General features: G+C 44.7%; 1 protein-coding gene across 5 annotated transcripts in view; it reads right to left on the bottom strand.

The window, feature by feature from the left end:
• The window catches only part of LOC110499549, a 61590-nt gene that overhangs the window by 21300 nt on the left and 14524 nt on the right, over nucleotides 1-25766 (bottom strand). For all 5 annotated transcript variants that reach the window (XM_036956356.1, XM_036956354.1, XM_036956353.1 and 2 more), the window contains 3 exons: nucleotides 11521-11640; nucleotides 4451-4502; nucleotides 1559-1641 (listed from right to left, as the gene is read on the bottom strand). In XM_036956356.1, coding sequence (XP_036812251.1) covers nucleotides 1559-1641; nucleotides 4451-4502; nucleotides 11521-11640 — 255 coding nt within the window. The remainder of the gene's footprint in view (nucleotides 1-1558; nucleotides 1642-4450; nucleotides 4503-11520; nucleotides 11641-25766) is intronic.

Genomic DNA, 25766 nt, shown 5'->3' with positions numbered 1-25766 from the left:
ATAAATAGCTGTTGATAACGAGCTATGAAGAAAGACTGTGTGTGTGTGTGTGTGTGTACACACACAGGTCATGTAGAAGGAGATATGCTCGGAGGAAGTGGAAGACGGAACATGCATTTCTTTGAAGAGAGCCATCTGTGTGTTGTTTCTGGTTTGGCAGGAAGAGTTTAACCGACGGCACAGTAATAATTATGACTCCGAGATAAGAATTTGCAAATTGACTTTAAAATTTTACACAAACTAAGCTGTACAGAGTTAGATAAAGTAAACTTGAGCAGCAAAAATGTGCAGCAAAAAAGCAAAGTGCTCTATAGGAGGAAAAGTAGGGAAATGTAGGTTACGTTCTGGAGTATTCTCTTGTCCAGGAGTAAGAGTTGGTTGTGTCGAAAGGGCTGGTTTCCCAGAAACACTTTATTAAAAAAACTAGTCCTAGACTAAAGATTGTTAAATGTTATTTTAACAGCTTAGTGTGTGTCCAGGAAACTGACCCTAAGAGAATAAACAGTGGTTGATCTGTGGTCTGGGGGTTAGCGAGAGAGAGTGGTGTTGATCTGTGGTCTGGGGGTTAGCGAGAGAGAGTGGTGTTGATCTGTGGTCTGGGGGTTAGCGAGAGAGAGTGGTGTTGATCTGTGGTCTGGGGGTTAGCGAGAGAGAGTGGTGTTGATCTGTGGTCTGGGGGTTAGCGAGAGAGAGTGGTGTTGATCTGTGGTCTGGGGGTTAGCGAGAGAGAGTGGTGTTGATCTGTGGTCTGGGGGTTAGCGAGAGAGAGTGGTGTTGATCTGTGGTCTGGGGGTTAGCGAGAGAGAGTGGTGTTGATCTGTGGTCTGGGGGTTAGCGAGAGAGAGTGGTGTTGAGCTGTGGTCTGGGGGTTAGCGAGAGAGAGTGGTGTTGAGCTGTGGTCTGGGGGTTAGCGAGAGAGAGTGGTGTTGAGCTGTGGTCTGGGGGTTAGCGAGAGAGAGTGGTGTTGAGCTGTGGTCTGGGGGTTAGCGAGAGAGAGTGGTGTTGAGCTGTGGTCTGGGGGTTAGCGAGAGAGAGTGGTGTTGAGCTGTGGTCTGGGGGTTAGCGAGAGAGAGTGGTGTTGAGCTGTGGTCTGGGGGTTAGCGAGAGAGAGGTGTTGAGCTGTGGTCTGGGGGTTAGCGAGAGAGAGTGGTTGAGCTGTGGTCTGGGGGTTAGCGAGAGAGAGTGGTTGAGCTGTGGTCTGGGGGTTAGCGAGAGAGAGTGGTTGAGCTGTGGTCTGGGGGTTAGCGAGAGAGAGTGGTTGAGCTGTGGTCTGGGGGTTAGCGAGAGAGAGTGGTTGAGCTGTGGTCTGGGGGTTAGCGAGAGAGAGTGGTTGAGCTGTGGTCTGGGGGTTAGCGAGAGAGAGTGGTTGAGCTGTGGTCTGGGGGTTAGCGAGAGAGAGTGGTTGAGCTGTGGTCTGGGGGTTAGCGAGAGAGAGTGGTTGAGCTGTGGTCTGGGGGTTAGCGAGAGAGAGTGGTTGAGCTGTGGTCTGGGGGTTAGCGAGAGAGAGTGGTTGAGCTGTGGTCTGGGGGTTAGTGAGAGTGGTTATGCTGTGGCTCACCTTGCGTTGCTCTCTGAGCTGGGCAGTCTCTTTAGGATGGTTGAAACGGAACATAGTTCCTCTCCCTAGCTGGATGACAGCACCTGAAACCAGAGACAAACATGTTATGGAAACTGGCTCAATCTGAACAGCCCGTTTTACAGTAAAAAAAAACAAAGTAAAACATTGAGTGTCAGTTTCCTGGACACTGACCAAACCTAGTCCAGGACTAAAGAGAATCTCCAAAGAAATAGCTTTATAGTCCACGACTTCACCTGTCTGGGAAACCAGCCCTGAAAGTTCAGTGCTGTGGCAGTGGATGGATGTTAATTGGAGCAGTCTATTAAAAGCATTCGTTGTTGATAAGTGTGTTCAGTTCTAGTGGCAGGAACAAAACATCTCTCCCAAATGTTGTTAAGATTTAATTGCTGCCTCTTCACCTCTTCTGTGCTGGCTACCTCAAGAGTAATTCAGGGTTACCATTAGCACTCTTGAACGGCTGTGAACCACTCACCTCTCCTCCCAACCCCGCTCATCCCCTCCACAGGCCAGATGCCATTTCTCTTACTAAACATTTTGGAGGGCTACAGGCCCTGGACAAAGCTCCAGACAAAGCTCCAGGCCTCTCCTTTTAATTGGCAGATGGTGGTGATAGTAGAGCAGGGTCTGAAGTGGAGACCAGGATTAGCCTTTAGCCATTGGGAATAGAACCAGCCAGGCAGGCAGAGAGCTGAAGAGAGCCAACTTTAGCCCCCCGTAGAAGACCCCATTATTCAGTTAGTTCTGCCAGGCCTGGGCTGCCTGGGAGCTTTTCCCGTTATAGCCTGGCTTACTCCAACCCGACCTGGCTCTGAGATAAATAAAAAATAAAAAAAAACACACTAGAGAAAGAATCACATCAAAGATACCTGCCACTACTCCTTTACAGCCATTGAACCAACACCCCCCCCCCCCCCCCCTCCAGAAGAGGCTGCGTCTGAACCAACACCCCCCTCCTGAAGAGGCTGAACCTGAACCAACATCCCCCCTCCTGAAGAGGCTGCGTCTGAACCAACACCCCCCTCCTGAAGAGGCTGAGTCTGAACCAACATCCCCCCTCCTGAAGAGGCTGCGTCTGAACCAACACCCCCCTCCTGAAGAGGCTGAACCAACATCCCCCCCCCCCCACTCCTGAAGAGGCTGAGTCTGAACCAACATCCCCCCTCCTGAAGAGGCTGCATCTCAGGCTATTTTCTCCAGGACATTTGATAGTAATTCCTGTTCCTGTTGCAGCTCAGATCTATCACTCACCATCCTCTCAGGTGCTTTGTCACTCATCAAAAGCCATTAACAGAAGCAAGATTAGTATTTGCTGCAGAGAAATAAGGAGAGAGAGGTAGAAGAGAGAGAACGAGATAGGAGATCTGGGAGAAGAAGAAAAAAAATCTCTTGATGTGGTTTATCTGAGTTTGAGGCCGATAGCTATATAAGCCCTGATATCAGCCTGTATGCCATAGCTTTACAAAAGCATTGCAGAGTTGTTGTAGCCTGTTACCTCCAGTTAAAATCAGCCAGCCGGAGTCTGGACAAAAGCCAAATCATGTCAGAGAGATTGAGTACTTCACGGCAATGCATTCACTTAACCTCGGCAAAGGAGTGAGAATTGAGTAAAACTTTTCAGTTTTATTTTGTCAAGTTGCCTGAAAGTTCAGAGCAGAGCCAGGTTGTGTAATCTAGTCTTAAAGGAAGAAGAGGGGTGGATGAGCTCTCCATGGGTAGAGCAGCTACTAGAGGTTTAGCATGTCTTCCAAGTCCACACAGACTCATTAACACACTCACACAGATCATTACCCACACATGGATCATTACCCGGTGTGAGCTGGCAGGGCCGGGTCGTCTCCAGTCCGTTAACAGAGCACAGCGCCCCCGTCTGGGGGATATCAGCTTCACAACGCCATCACAGTTCTCAAACAGTGTTCTTCCTGCAGACCAGCACCATGATTCACTTAATTTTTTAAATAATGTTCTTATTTAACCAGGAAGGGCTCATTGAGATTTAAAATGCTATTTTTCAAGGGTGTCCTGGCCAAGATAGGCAGCACAAAGTCATTACAAAAATTACAAACATGAAAAACTACAAGTAATCTAGTAAAACCATAGAATTCACAAGAGTATAACAAGATCCTTCATCAGTGATTTAAAAACACCAATTGGGACAAGTTCTTCCAGTTTAAAAGTATTTTGTAAGGTTTTCCAAGACAATGGCGCCGAGTACATAAAAGCCCTTTTACCAAATTCAGATCAGACATTTGGAACAGTTAGCAGGATAAAGTCCTGTGAACGAAGAGACGACCCGCCACATTTCTGAACAATAAAAATGACCAAATAAAAAAAAGGTGGTAAACACAAAATTGCTTTGTAAATAAAAGTATACCAGCAGATCAGCACCATGGAGCACTGCATGATGGGAGACAGGGTTTGTCTAGAAGAGATACCGCTTTTGTAAAAAATTTACTAAATCGTAGCAGGTTAGAGCGTAAGCACCAGGTTAGGAGAATTAACGTAGCAGGTTAGGAGAATTAACGTAGCAAGTTAGGAGAATTAACGTAGCAGGTTAGGAGAATGCAATTTGACAAAAAGCTCTATCCCATCTAGAAATGCCCGGGAGTCAGGGTTAGAGGTCAGAGTTCCAAGACAGTGTTCCTCCTGCAGACCCGCACCATGGAGAACGGGAGGGAAGCGAGCAGATGTTGAGACAGAAACGGTGAGTTTAAGGGGGTCAGTTTGAAGAAAGGTGAGGCAGAACGACTTATCTTGATCACATAATGAGTAGTCCAAGTCAAAAGGGAGGCGAATGCCTAAAAAAGTCTCCAGAATAACATACAAAATTCACATGAAGCCCACAGCAGATATCCCTTCCTCCTCCTGACTCACCGATATCCTGATTGGACGGCGCCTCGTGTCGACCCACCAGCGTCCTGCCTTCCTGCAATCAGATCCCAAGGCCAATGTTATTAAGTCTGCCAGGTAGTAAGTGATCTCCTTATGGGAGAATCCAATCTAAGGGATGCATTCCAAATGGAAACCTACTCCCTACATAGTGCACTACTTTAGACCAGAGCCCTATATAGTGCACTACTTTAGACCAGAGCCCTATATAGTGCACTACTTTAGACCAGAGGCCAATATAGTGCACTACTTTAGACCAGAGCCCTATATAGTGCACTACTTTAGACCAGAGCCCTATATAGTGCACTACTTTAGACCAGAGCCCTATATTGTGCACTAGTACCGACCAGTAATATGGATTTTTCAGATTTAGCAGTAGTTTTAGAAGGTCCAATATTGGCTCGTACCAAAAAAAAAAACACATTGAGAATGTACAGTGCATTCGGAAAGTATTCAGACCCCTTCACCTTTTCAACATGTTACATTACAGCCTAATTCTAAAATAGATTTATTTTTTTACGTTTATTTAAAGTCAATGTATACACAATACCCCATAATGACAAAGCAAAAACAGATTGACATTTCTGCAAATGTGTTTTATATATATATATATATATATATATATAATATATATATATATATATATTATATATATATTATATATATATAATATATATATTATATATATAATATAAATATATATATAATATAAATATATATATACACACACTGCCTTGCGAAAGTATTCGGCCCCCTTGAACTTTGCGACCTTTTGCCACATTTCAGGCTTCAAACATAAAGATATAAAACTGTATTTTTTTGTGAAGAATCAACAACAAGTGGGACACAATCATGAAGAGGAACGACATTTATTGGATATTTCAAACTTTTTTAACAAATCAAAAACTGAAAAATTGGCCGTGCAAAATTATTCAGCCCCCTTAAGTTAATACTTTGTAGCGCCACCTTTTGCTGCGATTACAGCTGTAAGTCGCTTGGGGTATGTCTCTGTCAGTTTTGCACATCGAGAGACTGACATTTTTTCCCATTCCTCCTTGCAAAAAAGCTTGAGCTCAGTGAGGTTGGATGGAGAGCATTTGTGAACAGCAGTTTTCAGTTCTTTCCACAGATTCTCGATTGGATTTAGGTCTGGACTTTGACTTGGCCATTCTAACACCTGGATATGTTTATTTTTGAACCATTCCATTGTAGATTTTGCTTTATGTTTTGGATCATTGTCTTGTTGGAAGACAAATCTCCGTCCCAGTCTCAGGTCTTTTGCAGACTCCATCAGGTTTTCTTCCAGAATGGTCCTGTATTTGGCTCCATCCATCTTCCCATCAATTTTAACCATCTTCCCTGTCCCTGCTGAAGAAAAGCAGGCCCAAACCATGATGCTGCCACCACCATGTTTGACAGTGGGGATGGTGTGTTCAGCTGTGTTGCTTTTACGCCAAACATAACGTATTGCATTGTTGCCAAAAAGTTCAATTTTGGTTTCATCTGACCAGAGCACCTTCTTCCACATGTTTGGTGTGTCTCCCAGGTGGCTTGTGGCAAACTTTAAACTACACTTTTTATGGATATCTTTAAGAAATGGCTTTCTTGCCACTCTTCCATAAAGGCCAGATTTGTGCAATATACGACTGATTGTTGTCCTATGGACAGAGTCTCCCACCTCAGCTGTAGATCTCTGCAGTTCATCCAGAGTGATCATGGGCCTCTTGGCTGCATCTCTGATCAGTCTTCTACTTGCATGAGCTGAAAGTTGAGGGACGGCCAGGTCTTGGTAGATTTGCAGTGGTCTGATACTCCTTCCATTTCAATATTATCGCTTGCACAGTGCTCCTTGGGATGTTTAAAGCTTGGGAAATCTTTTTGTATCCAAATCCGGCTTTAAACTTGTTCTTCATGATGCTCTCTGCGCTTTTAACGGACCTCTGAGACTATCACAGTGCAGGTGCATTTATACGGAGACTTGATTACACACAGGTGGATTGTATTTATCATCATTAGTCATTTAGGTCAACATTGGATCATTCAGAGATCCTCACTGAACTTCTGGAGAGAGTTTGCTGCACTGAAAGTAAAGGGGCTGAATATTTTTGCACGCCCAATATTTCAGTTTTTGATTTGTTAAAAAAGTTTGAAATATCCAATAAATGTCATTCCACTTCATGATTGTGTCCCACTTGTTGTTGATTCTTCACAAAACATACAGTTTTATATCTTTATGTTTGAAGCCTGAAATGTGGCAAAAGGTCGCAAAGTTCAAGGGGGCCAAATACTTTCGCAAGGCACTGTGTATATATATATAAGAAATACCTTATTTGTATAAGTATTCAGACCCTTTGCTATGAGGCTCAAAACTGAACTTTGGTGCATCCTGTTTCCATTTATCATTGTTGAGTCGTTTCTACAACTTGATTAGTCCACCTGTGGTAAACTCAATTGATAGGACATGATTTGGCCAGGGAAGTGACCAAGAACCCAATGGTCACTGACAGAGCTCCAGAATGCCAAGAGTCACGTCTGGAGGAAACCAGACACCACTCATCACCTGGTCACCACCATGCTTCACCATACGGATGATGGTGGCAAAATGATGCTGTGAGGACGTTTTTCAGCAGCTGGGACTGGGAGACTAGTCAGGATTGAGGGAAAGATGAACAGAGCAAAGTACAGAGAGATCATTGATGAAAACCTGCACCGGACCCAAGACTGGGGTGAAGGTTCACCTAACAGGACAATGACACTAAGCGCACAGCCAAGAAAATGCAGGAGTGGCTTAGGGACAAGTTTCTGAATGTCCTTGAGTGACCCAGCCAGAGCCCGGACTTGAACCCGATCTAACATCTCTGCAGAGACCTGAAAATAGCTGTGCAGCAACACTTCCCATCCAACCTGACAGAGCTTGAGAGGATCTGCAAAGAGGAATGGGAGAAACTCCCCAAATAAAGGTGTGCCAAGCTTGTAGGGTCGTAACCAAGAAGACTCGAGGCTGTAATCACTGCCAAAGGCACTTCAACAAATACTGAGTAAAGGGTCTGAAAAGTTAGGTAAAATATTTGTTTTATGAATTAAAATAAAATTAAAATGAATGTTGAAAAACCGGTTTTTGCTTCGTCATTATTGTACACAGTATTGTGTGTAGATTGATCCTCATCAATTTAATCAATTTTAGAAAAAAACTGTAATATGACAGAATGTGGAAAAAGCGAAGGGGTCTGAATACGTTACGAATGCAACGTGTGTGTATTATTAACGTCCCTTATTAACTTCCTTTTTCAGGACCATGTCTTTCAAAGATAATTAGTAAAAAAAAATAATAATAACTTCACAGAAGTTCACATTGTAAAAGGTTTAAACACCATTTCCCATGCTTGTTCAATGAATCATAAATGAATCAATGAATCATAAACAATTAGTGAACATGCACCTGTGGAATGGTCATTAAGACACTAACAGCTTACAATTAAGGTCACAGTTATGAAAACGTAGGACACTAAAGAGGCCTTTCTACTGACTCTGAAAAACACCAAAATAAAAAAGATGCCCATGGTCCATGCTCATCTGCGTAAACATGCCTGAGGCATGCTGCAAGGAGGCATGAGGACTGCAGATGTGGCCAGGGAAATAAATTGCAATGTCCTGTCATGACTGTCCTGATCAGGTCAGGTTACAGGACTTTGGAACAATGGTTTCCGTCAGCCACAGTGGTAGTCATGACGATAGATGGAATATGAAAATGTATGTCATTTTTGTTTTGTTATTCAAGGTTAACAGAGGACGTTATTACAAAAATATTGTAACGTGAAGAGTTTTCCTAGTATATAGTTCATACATTGTATGGAAAATATCCATATCCAAGAATGTTTTGGGAAAGATGAAATGAATTTAATTTAGTTGGTTTTGAGTCAAATCTAGACCTTGCCCTCATAGAATTGCCCTTAAGGCGGTTACGCCCACTTCTGACCCGAGGGTATAAAACCTGTGAGTGAAGAATTAACAGATCAGACTAAGTGACCCAAGCTGCAGCCGGGGTCTGAAAAAAAAAAAAAAAAAGTCAACGAACCCAAAACGCAACTCAAGTTTGTCTTCAAAGACATTTTTCTACCCAAGCTACGGATGAGTAGTTGTGTCTAAGCGGGTGAATTCAAGTCGAACCACCTATCCTCCAACTCCCATCGAATCGTGGTATCTACACTGTTTCATTCCAACGCTGTGAGCTCTGAGCTACTACAGAGCGGTCTGTCCTCAGGAGAGCCCTTCCAGAGCAAGGGAACATACCCCTAAGCCAAAAGGACACTGACATCGTGAGGACAACCAGAGAATTGCGGCGGAGAAGTGCGTCATTGAGCAGCCTGACCCATCCACGCGGAAAATCCACAGAGACCTTCCCCACGTAATTATATCATTATATTCTGACCCATAAGAGTGGCAGTTTGGGGCAAGGCTAGGGTTAGCATAAGCATAGCTGACAAATTCACCCAAATTTATATTTCTCATGTACTTCCTCTTTTTCTCTCTTTTAAATCCCCATTTTGGGCAACACATAGCCATAGTGTGTTGGCCCATTGTACTAAGTTCTAATCAATAGCCCAGACTGGACACGGGCTATATGACGTTCAGAACGAGATTGTAGAGGTTATTAGCGGCTGTAGTAAAATCGATATTCTGATATTCTTTGAGTTAATTTGGAAAATAGAAATTCAATAAAACTAATTTTCCCATGGTGCCCCAGGTTAATGAGTTAATAATTGCTCGATTCAGTTCATCACGCAATTAGAAACCTTTAAATCATTCGATGAGCAACAGTCGTCAGATTAACTAGTACGTCACGACAGTCCGTAGTGTGAGACGCCTAAAACAGAGCAACAGGGAGACAGGACGGACAGCTGATCGTCCTCGCAGTGACAAACCAAGTGTAACAAACACCTGCACAGGATCAGTACACCTGCGGGACAGGGACAGGATGGCAACAACAACTGCCCGAGTTACACCAGGAATGCACAATCTCTCCATCAGTGCTCAGACTGTCCGCAATAGGCTGAGAAGAGGCTGGACTGAGGGCTTCTCACCAGACATTACCGGCAAAAATGTCACCTATGGGCACAAACCCACTGTCGCTGGACTAGACATGACTGGCAAAAAGTGCTCTTCACTGATAAGTCATGGTTTTGTCTCACCAGGGGTGATGGTTGGATTTACGTTTATCGTCGAAGGAATGAGTGTTACACCGAGGCCTGTACTCTGGAGCGGGTTCGATTTGGAGGTGGAAGGTCCGTCATGGTCTGGGGCGGTGTGTCACAGCATCATCGGCCTGAGCTTGTCGTCATTGCTGGCAATCAACGCTGTGCGTTCCAGGGAAGACATCCTCCTCCATCACGTGGTACCCTTCCTGCAGGCCCATCCTGATATGACCCTCCAGCATGACAATGCCACCAACCATACTGCTCGTTCTGTGTGTGATTTCCTTCAAGACAGGAATGTCAGTGTTCTGCCATGGCCAGCGAAGAGCCCAGATCTCAATCCCATTGAGCACGTCTGGGACCTGTCGGATCGGAGGGTGAGGGGTAGGGTTATTCCCCCCAGAAATGTCCGGGAACTTGCGGGTGCCTTGATGGAAGAGTGGGGTAACATCTCACAGCAAGAACTGGCAAATCTGGTACAACCCATGAGGAGGAGATGCACTGCAGTACTTAATGCAGCTGGTGGCCACATCAGATACTGACTATTACTTTTGAAACCCCCCCCCCCCCCCTTTGTTCAGGGACACATTATTCCATTTCTGTTAGTCATGTCTGCGGAACTTGTTCAGTTTATGTCTCAGTTGTTGAATCTTACATTCATACAAATATTTACACATGTTAATTTCGCGGAAAATAAACACAGTTGACAGTGAGAGGACATTTATTTTTTGCTGAATATATATATATATATATATATATATATATATATATATATATATATATATATATATACATACATACATACATACAGTGGGGAGAACAGGTATTTGATAACCTGCAAAATTGGCAGTGTTTCCTACTTACAAAGCATGAATGATTTTAATCCATGACGGCGTAGTGTGTTACTGATGGTTTTCTTTGAGACTGTGGTCCCAGCTCTCTTCAGGTCATTGACCAGGTTCTGCCGTGTAGTTCTGGGCTGATCCCTCACCTTCCTCATGATCATTGATGCCCCACGAGGTGAGATATTGCATGGAGCCCCAGACCGAGGGTGATTGACCGTCATCTTGAACTTCTTCCATTTTCTAATAATTGCGCCAACACTTATTGCCTTCTCACCAAGCTGCTTGCCTATTGTCCTGTAGCCCATCCCAGCCTTGTGCAGGTCTACAATTTTATCCCTGATGTCCTTACACAGCTCTCTGGTCTTGGCGATTGTGGAGGTAGGTAATGAGTGGAGAACAGGAGGGCTTCTTAAAAGGTCTGTGAGAGCCGGAATTCTTACTGGTTGGTAGGTGATCAAATACTTATGTCATGCAATAATATGCAAATTAATTACTTAAAAATCATACAATGAGATTTTATGGATTTTTGTTTTAGATTCCATCTCACAGTTGAAGTATACTTATGATAAAAAATTAGACCTCTACATGCTTTGTAAGTAGGAAAACCCACAAAATAAGCAGTGTATCAAAAACTTTCACCCCACTGTGTGTATGTATATCACAGAGTATATCAAAACATTAGGAACACCTTCCATTAGGAACTGACCCTGTATATGGTATGCTTACTAAATCGTCTTCTAGTGCGGTTCTGTTCTACCTTGTTATCATTATTATGTCTTGCCCATTCACCCTCTGAATGGCACACATTCCACGCGTCAACTGTCTCATGGCCTTAAAAATGTAAATATTTAAAATCCTTCTTTAACCAGTCTCCTCCCCTTCATCTACACTAATTGTAGTGGATTTAACAGGTGACCTCAATAAGGGATCAAATCTTTCACCTGGATTCCCCTGGAAAGAGTTCCTAATGTTTCGTACACTCTGTGTGTGTGTGTGTGTGTGTGTGTGTCTTACCTACTTTTAAATGATAGAGAATAACGCCAGCGCTGAGAAGATCATCGTCGATGCTGATTAGATGAGGTGGTTCTGAGTCCAACGCTACACGGATACCCTCTTTCCTCAGAGCTACAGTCTCTTCCTACAGAACAGACACAGAACAGGGTTAGTATTACTATGACAACAACAGGTGTGAGTCCAACGCTACACGGATACCCTCTTTCCTCAGAGCTACAGTCTCTTCCTACAGAACAGACACAGAACAGGGTTAGTACTACTATGACAACAACAGGTGTGAGTCCAACGCTACACGGATACCCTCTTTCCTCAGAGCTACAGTCTCTTCCTACAGAACAGACACAGAACAGGGTTAGTACTACTATGACAACAACAGGTGTGAGTCCAACGCTACACGGATACCCTCTTTCCTCAGAGCTACAGTCTCTTCCTACAGAACAGACACAGAACAGGGTTAGTACTACTATGACGATGACAACAGGTGTGAGTCCAACGCTACACGGATACCCTCTTTCCTCAGAGCTACAGTCTCTTCCTACAGAACAGACACAGAACAGGGTTAGTACTACTATGACAACAACAGGTGTGAGTCCAACGCTACACGGATACCCTCTCTCCTCAGAGCTACAGTCTCTTCCTACAGAACAGACACAGAACAGGGTTAGTACTACTATGACAACAACAGGTGTGAGTCCAACGCTACACGGATAACCTCTTTCCTCAGAGCTACAGTCTCTTCCTACAGAACAGACACAGAACAGGGTTAGTACTACTATGACAACAACAGGTGTGAGTCCAACACTACACGGATACCCTCTCTCCTCAGAGCTACAGTCTCTTCCTACAGAACAGACACAGAACAGGGTTAGTACTACTATGACAACAACAGGTGTGAGTCCAACGCTACACGGATACCCTCTTTCCTCAGAGCTACAGTCTCTTCCTACAGAACAGACACAGAACAGGGTTAGTACTACTATGACAACAACAGGTGTGAGTCCAACGCTACACGGATACCCTCTTTCCTCAGAGCTACAGTCTCTTCCTACAGAACAGACACAGAACAGGGTTAGTACTACTATGACAACAACAGGTGTGAGTCCAACACTACACGGATACCCTCTCTCCTCAGAGCTACAGTCTCTTCCTACAGAACAGACACAGAACAGGGTTAGTACTACTATGACAACAACAGGTGTGAGTCCAACGCTACACGGATACCCTCTTTCCTCAGAGCTACAGTCTCTTCCTACAGAACAGACACAGAACAGGGTTAGTACTACTATGACAACAACAGGTGTGAGTCCAACACTACACGGATACCCTCTCTCCTCAGAGCTACAGTCTCTTCCTACAGAACAGACACAGAACAGGGTTAGTACTACTATGACAACAACAGGTGTGAGTCCAACGCTACACGGATACCCTCTTTCCTCAGAGCTACAGTCTCTTCCTACAGAACAGACACAGAACAGGGTTAGTACTACTATGACGATGACAACAGGTGTGAGTCCAACGCTACACGGATACCCTCTTTCCTCAGAGCTACAGTCTCTTCCTACAGAACAGACACAGAACAGGGTTAGTACTACTATGACAACAGGTGTGAGTCCAACGCTACACGGATACCCTCTCTCCTCAGAGCTACAGTCTCTTCCTACAGAACAGACACAGAACAGGGTTAGTACTACTATGACAACAACAGGTGTGAGTCCAACGCTACACGGATACCCTCTCTCCTCAGAGCTACAGTCTCTTCCTACAGAACAGACACAGAACAGGGTTAGTACTACTATGACAACAACAGGTGTGAGTCCAACGCTACACGGATACCCTCTTTCCTCAGAGCTACAGTCTCTTCCTACAGAACCGGCAGACAGAGTAACAGAGGAGTATAACAGAAACAGGAAAGTAACAGTCAGACAGGGAGTAACAGAGACAGAGAGACAAGGTGACAGTAATAGACAGACAGGGTAACAGAGACAGAGAGAGAGACAGGGTGACAGTAACAGACAGAGACAGAGACAGAGAGAGACAGGGAGACCGTAACAGACAGACAAAGAAAGTTCTTTACCCTCAGAGCTACACTCATCTCCTCCAACCATACACAACAGGGGACAAACAGAGCTGAAACAGAATAGTGAAGTACTACAGAACAATATCTTCATATAGTGCATCTCCTAGGCTAGCAAAGTCTGGACCACAATAACAACCAAAAAGGAACCGCTGACAGTCAGACGTTTAATAGCAAAACAGTAGAAAATTGAATTTATGAGTTCTGGTTCTTCCTCACCCCAGGGCTAGGCAGAATAACTATGTCCGTATCCCAAATGGCTCCCTGTTCAGTGCAATACTTTGGACCAGAGTCCTATGGGTCCTTGTCAAAAGTAGTGCTTTATGAAGGGAACAAGGTTCCATTTGGGACACTCCCAACCCTTGCGTCGCCGTGGTAGCGGGAGAATGGCTAACGGCTAGAGAGAGACTATAAATGATTGAGATTCCCATGGCGACGTGTTTAACTGTAGACAATGTTTCAGCAGGCGGATCCCTCCACCAACATAACGCCATACACAAAAGGAACTACACGCCATTGGGGTAAGATGGAAACTCTTCTGCCTACGGTAGGAAAACTCCATCAGACTGGGGGAATCGAGTCAACTTTACACAGACCAGAGAAAAAAAAGGAACAGAGAAACAGTGGGTTAACTGCCTTGTTCAGGGACATAACAACTGAATTTTACCTGGTCAGCTCAGGGATTCGATCCAGTAACCTTTAGGTTACTGGCACAACGCTCTAACCACTAAATGGCCCAGGGAAATCGACAGATCAAAATCAGAGATAAAAAAAACAATATAACATGAGAAATGGGTGAACCTGTCCTTTAAAACAATATATCGCCACAGAATACTGTAGGTCAGTGGTTCTCAACCTGGAGAACGACAAACCCTGGAGGTACCTGGCTTATCCACAGGGGCTACATGAGAAGACTCATAAGGACATGGTCTAGTGATCATATTTACACGATGGGGATACTTCCAGTAACTCGTTGAGAACCACTACCTGTAAGTGAATGTGTCATTTTGTTCCTCCACCTCCACACAGCAACACAAAGCCACGCTGTCCACCTCCACACATCAACACAAAGCGATGTTTCCCTGCTCAACCCTCTTCCACATTAATATAAAGTGATGTTGCTCTCCTCAACCCTCTCCTCTTCATCTTCATACAACAAGCATTTTTACAGTATTTAGTATTCGGGGGGGGGATGTGACAAATAACATTTGAAGTGATATGTTTTCTCTGCCGATCAGTGGCAAACTATCTCGCAATGCGATTCCTTTCACGAGGAAAGGTTGAAGGATCGGGTGAATATGAATCATTATGGAAACACAATTTCATGGTAGTATTCTGGATAGTTCCTCCTCTTAAAAATAAATCAAGTGTATTTATTTACACACCGGAACATCCATGTCAAACAGTGACTAATGGAATGGGTTTTAACATCCATGTTTCACATACGAGTCTGATTAATGCTGCCCTATAGTGTGTGTGTGTGTGTGTGTGTAGCTGCCCTATAGTGTGTGTGTGTGTGTAGCTGCCCTATAGTGTGTGTGTGTGAGTGTGTAGCTGCCCTATAGTGTGTGTGTGTGTGTAGCTGCCCTATAGTGTGTGTGTGTGTGTGTAGCTGCCCTATAGTGTGTGTGTGTGTGTAGCTGCCCTATAGTGTGTGTGTGTGTGTGTGTGTAGCTGCCCTATAGTGTGTGTGTGTGTGTGTGTGTGTGTGTAGCTGCCCTATAGTGTGTGTGTGTGTGTGTGTGTGTGTAGCTGCCCTATAGTGTGTGTGTGTGTGTAGCTGCCCTATAGTGTGTGTGTGTGTAGCTGCCCTATAGTGTGTGTGTGTGTGTGTGTGTAGCTGCCCTATAGTGTGTGTGTGTGTGTGTGTGTAGCTGCCCTATAGTGTGTGTGTGTGTGTAGCTGCCCTATAGTGTGTGTGTGTGTGTGTGTAGCTGCTATAGTGCTGATATTCACGTTACATACATACATTGGTCGGATAATCGACTCAAAAGTCAGCCTCAAAATCAATGAACGTCCAGGTCGACAAATCGGTCGACAAAGCCGCTGGTCCAGAACTCCCTGCTAAATATGTATTTAATGGCATTTCAGGTTTCTGTCCCTCAGAAGAGGACGGCGGATTTGATCTGTGGAAGACACTTTAAAAAGTAGCGAGCGACAGCATGACCATACACTGGGCCGGCCAGTTCCATACACTGGGCCGGCCAGTTCCATACACTGGGCTGTCCTCACTGCCCAACAGTACGTGAGGAAACTGTACTGAGAGGGGGAATTATTATATATTTATTTTATATAAATAGCACAGCCACCTGTGTGTAGGAGATATGACTATGGACTTCAAAAAGGAAATGAAGTCACCAGACGGATGCAGAGCACCCACCGAGGGAAGGCCAATAGACTTTTCATTCAGTCAGTGGCTCCTGTTGAATAACAAACTCACTCGGCTTGTGTGTGGCTGGCTGTCAGGATTTGCATTTTCTATGGATTATCATAAGTACCTTCAGGAGGCGGACCAGAAAACAGAACCCCTTGGAGAGAAGTCAAAACCATGTGCATGAACTAGTTTAAACTGTTTATGTATAGCTACGGCTGTGCAGAGTGACAGGAGAGACAGACAGCAGAGGGGGAAGCGTCGCTTAATGACGAGGGAGAGGCGGAGACTGACCGACTGTGTGTGTGGGCGTTTCATCTCCCTGTCCCGTCTCAGTGAAGTGACACAGTGCATTAATCTGTCAGGCTCCCCTCTTCACCTATAATGAAGTCTGAAGGATCCCTTTAATTAACCATAGGCCCGGGCAGAATCACACACACACTTCCCTGAGACAGACTGGGTAAATGAGACTATTGCTTTCCTTGTCAGACCAATCAGAGTCCAGGGCATGCAGCATAATGCCACACACACACAGCGTGTGTATTTTGCTCTGTATCCCTTCATTGAGGCAGGTGCAGGACAGACACGTCTATTGGTCAGGCTTGGGCAGTTCATAAAATCCCCCCCCCCCCCCCCCCAACTGCAGATGGCTTGAACTCATTTATTAGTACTTCAACTCAGAGTTCGTTGTTTCCCTACATAAAATAACTGTTCTGCAAAGTCAGCCAGCCCACCACCTGTCCATGAGCGGGCTCTGATGAGTCTATCCAACTGGGGGAGGGGGGGGCCCTCTGATGAGTCTATCCACCTGGGGGAGCAGGTGAAGTAGAGGACAGGAGGCCAGACTACAACACATCAATATAAACTCCTGGAGTAGAGGACAGGAGGCCAGACTACAACACATCAATATAAACTCCTGGAGGACAGGACAGGAGGCCAGACTACAACACATCAATATAAACTCCTGGAGGACAGGACAGGAGGCCAGACTACAACACATCAATATAAACTCCTGGAGTAGAGGACAGGAGGCCAGACTACAACACATCAATATAAACTCCTGGAGGACAGGACAGGAGGCCAGACTACAACACATCAATATAAACTCCTGGAGGACAGGACAGGAGGCCAGACTACAACACATCAATATAAACTCCTGGAGTAGAGGACAGGAGGCCAGACTACAACACATCAATATAAACTCCTGGAGGACAGGACAGGAGGCCATCTCAAAGTGAGGGGGGGGGGAAATATCTCTTCAAAGATGTTGACATTGGCCTCCCGGGTGGCGCAGCGCCAGCTGTGCCATCAGAATCCCTGGGTTCGCGCCCAGGCTCTGACGTAACCGGCCGCGACTGTGTGCGTCCGTGGGGCGACGCACAATTGGCCTAGCGTCGTCCGGGTTAGGGAGGGATTGGTCGGTAGGGATCTCCTTGTCTCACCAGCGACTCCTGTGGCGGGCCGGGCGCAGTGCGCGCTAGCCAAGGTTGCCAGGTGCACGGTGTAGCCTCCGACACATCTGGCTTCCGGGTTGGATGTTGGGTTGTGTAACGGAGGACGCATGACATTCAGCCTTCGTCTCTCCCGAGCCAGTACGGGAGTTGTAGCAATGAGACAAGATAGTAGCTACTACAACAATTGGATACCACAAAATTGGGGAGAAAAAAAAAGGGGTAAAATTCAAAAAATAAAAAATAAGATGTTGACATATAGTTCACCTTTCACAGAGCTATACATTGGGATTTATAAATTGTGAGTTAAAACAAAATGCTTGAAGGTTTGAGAGCAGACATTTGACTGCTTATTGATTTATGACGAGTCATAGAAGTGAATCAAGTCGTCTTAAAAATAACTGCATCACTCAGTCCAAGAAGCCTGGTCCCAGATGTGGTTTGTAATCACTCAGTTCCTCAGTCCAAGAAACCTGGTCCTTGATCTGCCATCATGTCAACTCCTTGCTCGTTTGCATGACAAGAAGTGGCATGATGGCACAAACAGACTGGTACCCAGGCTTTCGCAGTCCCAGTAACAAGAGATACAACGGTTTTATCTGGAGGTTCTCCAGAACATCAAAATGTCATATTGGGTAGCCTACACGCTCCCAATTAAAAAACTGTCACTCACCTTCCTCCGCATATCAAACTTCAACACCACTGTAGGAATACCAATCAGCTGTCCAGCTCACCAGCTCTTCGACCATCTGTCCACCTCACCCACACTGAAGAAAACAAATCAAAACCCTCCCAGCAACAATACAACACCGAACAGGTGGGTTTTTTTGGGGGGGGGGGGGGGGGGGGGGGGGTCCAAAGACATTGAAATAAAGCTCATAGAACAATATATTACTGGGATTTACTGTGGACTTGAAGATGAGGGCCCAAACTCATTAGCAACTTGATTGCTTATTGATTTCCATGGAGACAAAAAAAAAAGTGCCTGGAGTCAATAGTGAAGCAACTTGAAACGGAGCTCCAGCTCTCATATAAAAGGTTCTCTCAAATGAAGTATTAAGGTATAAGTGCTGACAGGGTGAATACTAAGGTCATGAAACCATTCATAAGGAAATAGGTGGAGATGACTGAAGACACTGTGGGGGAGGGGGCGAGGTCCCAAATTACACCCTATGGACCCTGGTCAAAAAGCACACGAGAGAAAAGAAAGTGAGACGAGGATTCATCCAACTAAAAGAAACAGTCCCTTTTCTGCACGGCCTTTCTGCACTGGGTCTAACCAAAATATAAAAACACTTAGTTTATTATTTCAACATATCTAGAGGGCAAAGTGCATTCCTCTTATGTCCACGAGAATCCCAAATGGCACCCTATTCCCTATATAGCGCACAACAATGGTGCATTCCCTAGAATACCAAACGGATCCCGGAAGGAACTGACTGAATTCACTCAATAGAAACTCAAATTTTCGTTGCAAAACGTTTTGCCATTTGGATTAAAATGGTTTTAGTTGCAAAAAACAATGCTTTGGACTAATGATGACACCCCAGGTTTGCATTCATCTCTTTCCATAATGAAAACAAATGGGTGGGTACATCCTGTAATCTTCGTGTGTGTGTGTGGAGGAAATGATACGGCAGGCAGCATCCCCGGGCCCCTGCAGGAGAGAACATTCTGGTATCTTTCCCTCTTTACCTTCCTCCATCGCTCTTCACTCCCTCCTCTTTAAGAGGCTGCTCTTCAACCCATCTCAAATTAATTACCTTTCCATACGTGCCCTGGAACCAAATCTCGGTAACATCCCAAATGGCACCCTATTCCTTATTTAATACTTTTGTCCAGGACCAATAGGGCTATGGTCACAAGTCGTGCCTTATTCTCTAGTTGTGCACTAACATGAGGAATTGGGTGCCATTAGCATTGTAAATCTCCCTTCCTGGATATTAACATTCTGTTTCCACTGCTCTTTCTCTAAGGACAACGAGGCAGTGGGGCCCTTACCTTTCAGGGAGAAGAGAAGCAGCTCTGATGAACAGAAGAAAGCCCTATATATTTCACACACCAAGAATAGGGAACAACTAGCATGGAAAAGAGAGCGACAGAGGCCTGCCCAGCGAGACGTTGTTAAGACTGTAGGCAATTAAGGTCACAATTATGAAAACGTAGGACACTAAAAAGGCTTTTCTACTGACTCTGAAAAACACCAAAATAAAGATGCCCAGGCTCCCTGCGTGAACATGCCATAGGCAGGCTGCGAGGCATGAGGACTGCAGATGTGGCCAGGGCAATACATTGCAATTATCTGTACTTTGAGACGCCTAAGACAGCGCTACGATAAACACAGAAGACTGCGTTTATAGTCGAAGGAGCGTTACACCAGGATCGATTTAGAGGTGGAGGGTTGGTCATGGTCTGGGGCGGTGTGTCACAGCATCATCGGCCTGGGCTTGTCATCATTGCAGGCAATATCAACGCTGTGCGTTACAGGGAAGACATCTTCCTCCCTCATGTGGTACCCTTCCTGTAGGCCCATCCTGATATGACCCTCCAGCATGACAATGCCACCAGCCATACGGCTCGTTCTGTGTGTGATTTCCTGCAAGACAGGAATGTCAGTGTTCTGCCATGGCCACCGAAGAGCCCGCATCTCAATCCCATTGAGCACGTCTGGGACCTGTTGGATCGGAGGATGAGGGCTAGGGCCATTCCCCCCAGAAACGTCTGGGAACCTGCAGGTGCCTTGGTGGAAGAGTGGGTTAACATCTCACAGCAAGAACTGGCAAATCTGGTGTAGTCCATGAGGAGGAAATGAACTGCAGTACTTAATGCAGCTGGTGGCCACATCAGATACGGATGTCGAATCCTGTTATGTTCATACAAATATTTACACATGTTAAGTTGGCTGAAAGTAAATGCAGTTGACAGTGAGGACATTTTTTTTTTTGCCGAGTTTAGAATCGTGACAATCGCAATATCGTATCAGTATCTAAGTATTACGATAATATCGTATGGTGAGGTACCTGGCAATTCCCTGCACTACCATTCAGGATGGACATTACTCTGGCATCACCTTACTAGAATGCCACAGGATCACATGTCAAAAAAGGTCACAGCTAAGAGTATCAGTTGTGGTTTGTCAAATAAAATCTCTCCGATCTGACTGGCTAGCTGCTGGTTCTTTTCCATCCAATCACACTAAATGATTCCAGAGATGGAATGGTAGTGCTGGATCTAAGAAGGGCTATATAAATGCATTTGATGGAGAAAGGTGAACGGCATTTGTTGATAAGGCCGTCTGAAATGTGAAACAGTGGAGGACGCTGAATGGATGTGCCTTTCTCCATTCTAAATAGACAGATGCAGTCTAGTACGCTCACACACACACCTCTAATATGTCCCCTGCATTCATCAAAGTATCCCTAGCTCCATGCCTGGCTCTACCATTCATCATCTTGTACAGAATGCAAATGTAGCAGAAGACAAAAATGTCAAATCCATAAAGCCGTTCATCATACACTTAAGAGAGTTACTCCATCAGTGTGCCAGCCGTTTGCCAGAACAGTAGCCTTTTAGCCCGAGTGTCACAGGGCATCCCGAATCCCAACTGAACGAGAAACATGGCCAGGCTTCGTTGTGTTGTCTATTCCCCTCAGGTCCCCCAACTGATCTGTAGACACACACACCATGTATTCCTCTGACTCCCTTAATAGTGTACTACATTTGACCAAGGGCCCAGTTACGATTTCAGAAGCACAGACTCACCCTTCAAAACATAGGGCTGGGAATTGCCAGGAACTTCACGATAAGATATTATCATGATACTTTAAAAAGTGTCGATACAATATGTATTGAGATTCTCACGATTCAATATTCATTGCTATTCAATAGTGTGAGTTTATTGCGATAAAAAATCACACTATTGCTCACCATATGTCTGCTGAATAAGGACAAGCCATGAGATAACGAGTTTCTACAGAAATAAAAACAGCCAGAAAAACAGAATTGGCTCCCTATTTAAAAAAAGATGGGAGAATAAGCTATGAGTTGTGGGAGGTACAGCCAATTAGTGCAGAAAATATTGCGATATTTAAAGGTATAGATTGTCCCCCGCATCACGACTTCAACATTGAGATTTACTACATGGCTGTCTTAATGAACACGAGGGACAGACGGTAGCATAATAAAACACAGATCCATATGTAGCTAATCAAGACCTACAATATTCCAGAATAGGGTTCTAGCAGGTGGGTGGGTCCAGTTCAGGTGCAAACGTTTTCAAAGACTTTGAAACGTAATTAAACATTTCAAAGTGAGTCAAGTGACCACTGCGCAGCATTGTGGTAACATTAAGATTCCAAACTAACCCTGTTTGACAGTTGCCAATACCAACCAGCTAAAAATGTTGTGTCACTCATCTTGTCTTCCTCCGGCTGTCCTCCCTCTCTCTAAACTCTGGGCTGGCAGACTAAAAGTGTGAAGGAGGAAATTCTCTCACTCTCTCTTCTACACACTGAGGAGCCATATGGGATGGAGAAAGAGACAGAGAGAGAGAGAGAGAGAGAGAGAGGAAGTGATTAGGAATGTCTGATGTTTCCCCCTGCTCTCTCTCCATCTCTCCCCCAGTGTCAGATGTTGACTTCAGGACCACTCTAATGCCAGTAGGATGCCATTCTAATCTAAATAGCTGGAAAATTAAATAGTAACGCCAGGTTGACTCCTCCTTTATTATCCCTCCCTGCTTTTCTACAGTCGCTGAGGCTGAGCCCGAGGTTCAGCGGAGCAACACTGACACCCACTGGTAGGATATGGGAACTACAAGCACCTGTTACATGGGACGGAAAGAGGGAAGAGTTAGGGAAGGCAAACTACGTGCAAATGTTTGCTGAAAACACCAAATGTAATTTCCGCATGGTTCTTTTCCATCCAATCACACTAATATCAGAAGTGTTGGTTACTGTTTCGGTAACTAGAACGTAGGAAAACCTGCATCTAACTCCACATTAGACTGCTATATAACCATTTATAAGTATTGCAGTGTGTGTGTGTGTCTTCCAATACTGTAGGAAGTTACAATGCAACCAACCTCTAACTTAACACTCACCACAGCTAAACAACCTGCTTGGTCCTCGTCGTGAGTAAGTTAACAGACCCAATCGCAGCGCTGATAGGTAGATTGCAAAAGGGGACATGGACGAGCAACCATTAACTAGGCAAGTCAGTTAAGTACAAATTCTTATCGACAATGATGGCTATCCGAAGAACAGTAGGTTAACTGCCTTGTTCAGGGGCAGATCGACAGATTTTTCTCATCTTGTCAGCTCAGGGATTCGATCCAGCAACCTTCTGGCCCAAAGCTCTGAACTACTAGGCCGCCCCGGCAGCTATTGTCATACAGTCCTGAAAACTCCTCTAAACAAAGTTTACCTTTTGGCAAAATTATATATATATATATATATCTCAACTTTAAATTTCCAAACAATTAGGTTCTTCTTTCCAAGCAACATTATTCAATTCATAAATCACCACAAATCAGTCCACAGCAGAACAAAGACGAAAAAAATAAATAAAATCACTGAAAAACTAGAAACTATTCCAAAGTCTATGTCAGGTTTTTATCCTCCATTAAAAACTGAGTCAACAAAAATGTAAAAACAAAACAAGTAACAATTTCAAAGATTTTGCTGAGTTAGTCAATTGGTTACTTTCCGCACGGCCATCACTCATCCATATATTTATATGTACATACTCTTATTCCATCCCTTTAGATGTGTGTATTAGGTAGTTGTTGGGGAATTGTTAGATATTACTGCACTGTCGGAACTAGAAGCACAAGCATTTCGCTACACTCGCATTAACATCTGCTAACCACGTGTATATGTGACCAATAAAATTTGAAATAAATTATGCCCTAATCTACAGATTTCATGTGACTGGGCAGGAGCTCACCCACTTGGGAGCCAGGCCGACCCACTGGGGAGCCAGGCCCAGCCAATCAAAGTGTGTTTTTCCCCTAACAAAAGGGTTTAGAAGCCAGATATGGAGGTCCTGGGTTGGCGTGGTTACACATGGGCTACGGTTGTGAGGCTGATTGGACATAAGTCCAAATTCTCTAAAATGTTGGTTTATGGTGGAGAATTTAACATCCAATTCTCTGGCAACAGCTCTCATGTCCAGATCTGCAGTCAAGCTTGCCAATTACAAGCTCCCTGAAAACTTGACACATCTGTGGCATTGTGTTGTATTACAAAACTGCACATTTTAGAGTTAAAAAAAATAATTAAAAAAAATGTGTCCCCAGCACAAGGCGCACCTGTGTAATGATCATTCTGTTTAATCAGATTCTTGATATGCAACACCTGTCAGGTGGATGGATTATATTGACAAAAGAGAAATGTTCACTAACAGAAAAGTACACTCCTTAAGCCATTTTGAGAAATAAGCTATTTTGTGCGTATGGAAAATCTCTGGGATTTTTTAAAATGTAATTTCATGAAACATGGGACCGTCACTTTACATGTTGCATTTCTATTTCTGTTCAGTGTACATGAACCAGACAGCACTATAAAGCACACTGACCCTCTGTTACAACGTCTCAAATGACACCCTATTCCCTGTGGTCCCTGGTCAAAAGTAGTGCCCTATAAAATGACACCCTATTCCCTGTGGTCCCTGGTCAAAAGTAGTGCCCTATAAAATGACACCCTATTCCCTGTGGTTCCTGTTCAAAAGTAGTGCCCTATAAAATGACACCCTATTCCCTATGGGCCCTGGTCAAAAGTAGTGCCCTATAAAGGGAATAAAAGGGACACTTATTACAGAGCTACTGAGTCGACAGAACCAAAAGCAAATTGGTTCCCGGATAATTTTTTTTGTCATCTTATTTTCGGCTGCCACATAAACAGGAGTTTACGCTAGTAGCAACAGAATGGTGTGAGCAGCAGTAAAGACCAGCCCCTTTGGGCCCCGGTAGTGGACTATAAAAAGGGAATGAAGTAGTGCACTATAAAGGGAATAGGGTTTATCTGGGAAGATAAACACTACTAATACATGTCAACCTCCTGAGGCTTTCTGATGGATCTGTTGAACCGGATAGAGGGACAGATGGAGCCCAAAGCTCAGACCTCAGACTTGACACTGAAACAGCCATCTGTTGGGTCGATCTACTGGGAGAGGTGTGTGTGTCTGAGAAAGTGAGAGAGAAACCCTGCCTGAACTTTCTCATCTATGACTTCATACACTTCAAAGTTATTGACATTCCAGTTACCCAGGACCCAAACACACCCCCAGTTACTAGAAACCAACTGTCTAGCGGAGAGCCTTTGTTACTGATTAGCGATGTGGATGAGTGAGTTATAGCCAGTGTTGTACGTAGGTTTTATATCCATACCAGTAAGAGAGAAATATGACTGAGATAATACCCCCACTTGTTGGTTCACTCCTTGGTCAACTCCAACACCTGTTGGAGAGGACAAAGGGGGGGGGGGGGGGGTAGCTCGAACACCTGTTGGATAGGACAAGGGGGGGGGGGGGGGTCAGCTCTGACACCTGTTGCAGAGGACGAAGCAATGATTTAGCCAGCTAACTTTGATAAATTAGCAATAACTGTTGATGTTCTGGTTTATTAAGAAAGATAACAGAAAAAGTATCTAGGTTTGTTACAATTACACCAGGTCAGTCCAACCCTCTTCCTGGAGATCTACTGTAGGTTCAGTCCAACCCTCTTCCTGGAGATCTACTGGAGGTTCAGTCCAACCCGAATTTAGCCGTTCTGATTCAGCTAGATAAGGTCTTGTTGAGCAGCTAATTAGTAGAATCAGGTGTGTTAAATTAGGGTTGAACTGAAAACCCTCAGGACAGTAGATCTCCAGGAAGAGGGTTGGACTGAACCCACAGGACTGTAGTTCTCCAGGAAGAGGGTTGGGCTGAACGCATAGGACCGTAGCTCTCCAGAAAGAGGGTTGGACTGAAAACCCACAGGACCGTAGCTCTCCAGAAAGAGGGTTGGATTGAAAACCCACAGGACCGTAGCTCTCCAGAAAGAGGGTTGGACTGAAAACCCACAGGACCGTAGCTCTCCAGAAAGAGGGTTGGATTGAAAACCCACAGGACCGTAGCTCTCCAGAAAGAGGGTTGGACTGAAAACCCACAGGACCGTAGCTCTCCAGAAAGAGGGTTGGATTGAAAACCCACAGGACCAAAGCTCTCCAGAAAGAGGGTTGGGCTGAACGCATAGGACCGTAGCTCTCCAGAAAGAGGGTTGGACTGAAAACCCACAGGACCATAGCTCTCCAGAAAGAGGGTTGGACTGAAAACCCACAGGACTGTAGCTCTCCAGAAAGAGGGTTGGATTGAAA

Source organism: Oncorhynchus mykiss, chromosome 20 (genome assembly GCF_013265735.2).
Source record: "Oncorhynchus mykiss isolate Arlee chromosome 20, USDA_OmykA_1.1, whole genome shotgun sequence".
Classification (NCBI taxonomy): domain Eukaryota; kingdom Metazoa; phylum Chordata; class Actinopteri; order Salmoniformes; family Salmonidae; genus Oncorhynchus; species Oncorhynchus mykiss.
Note: the sequence above shows the minus strand (reverse complement) of the source record. Positions and strands in the feature narration are given on the sequence as shown.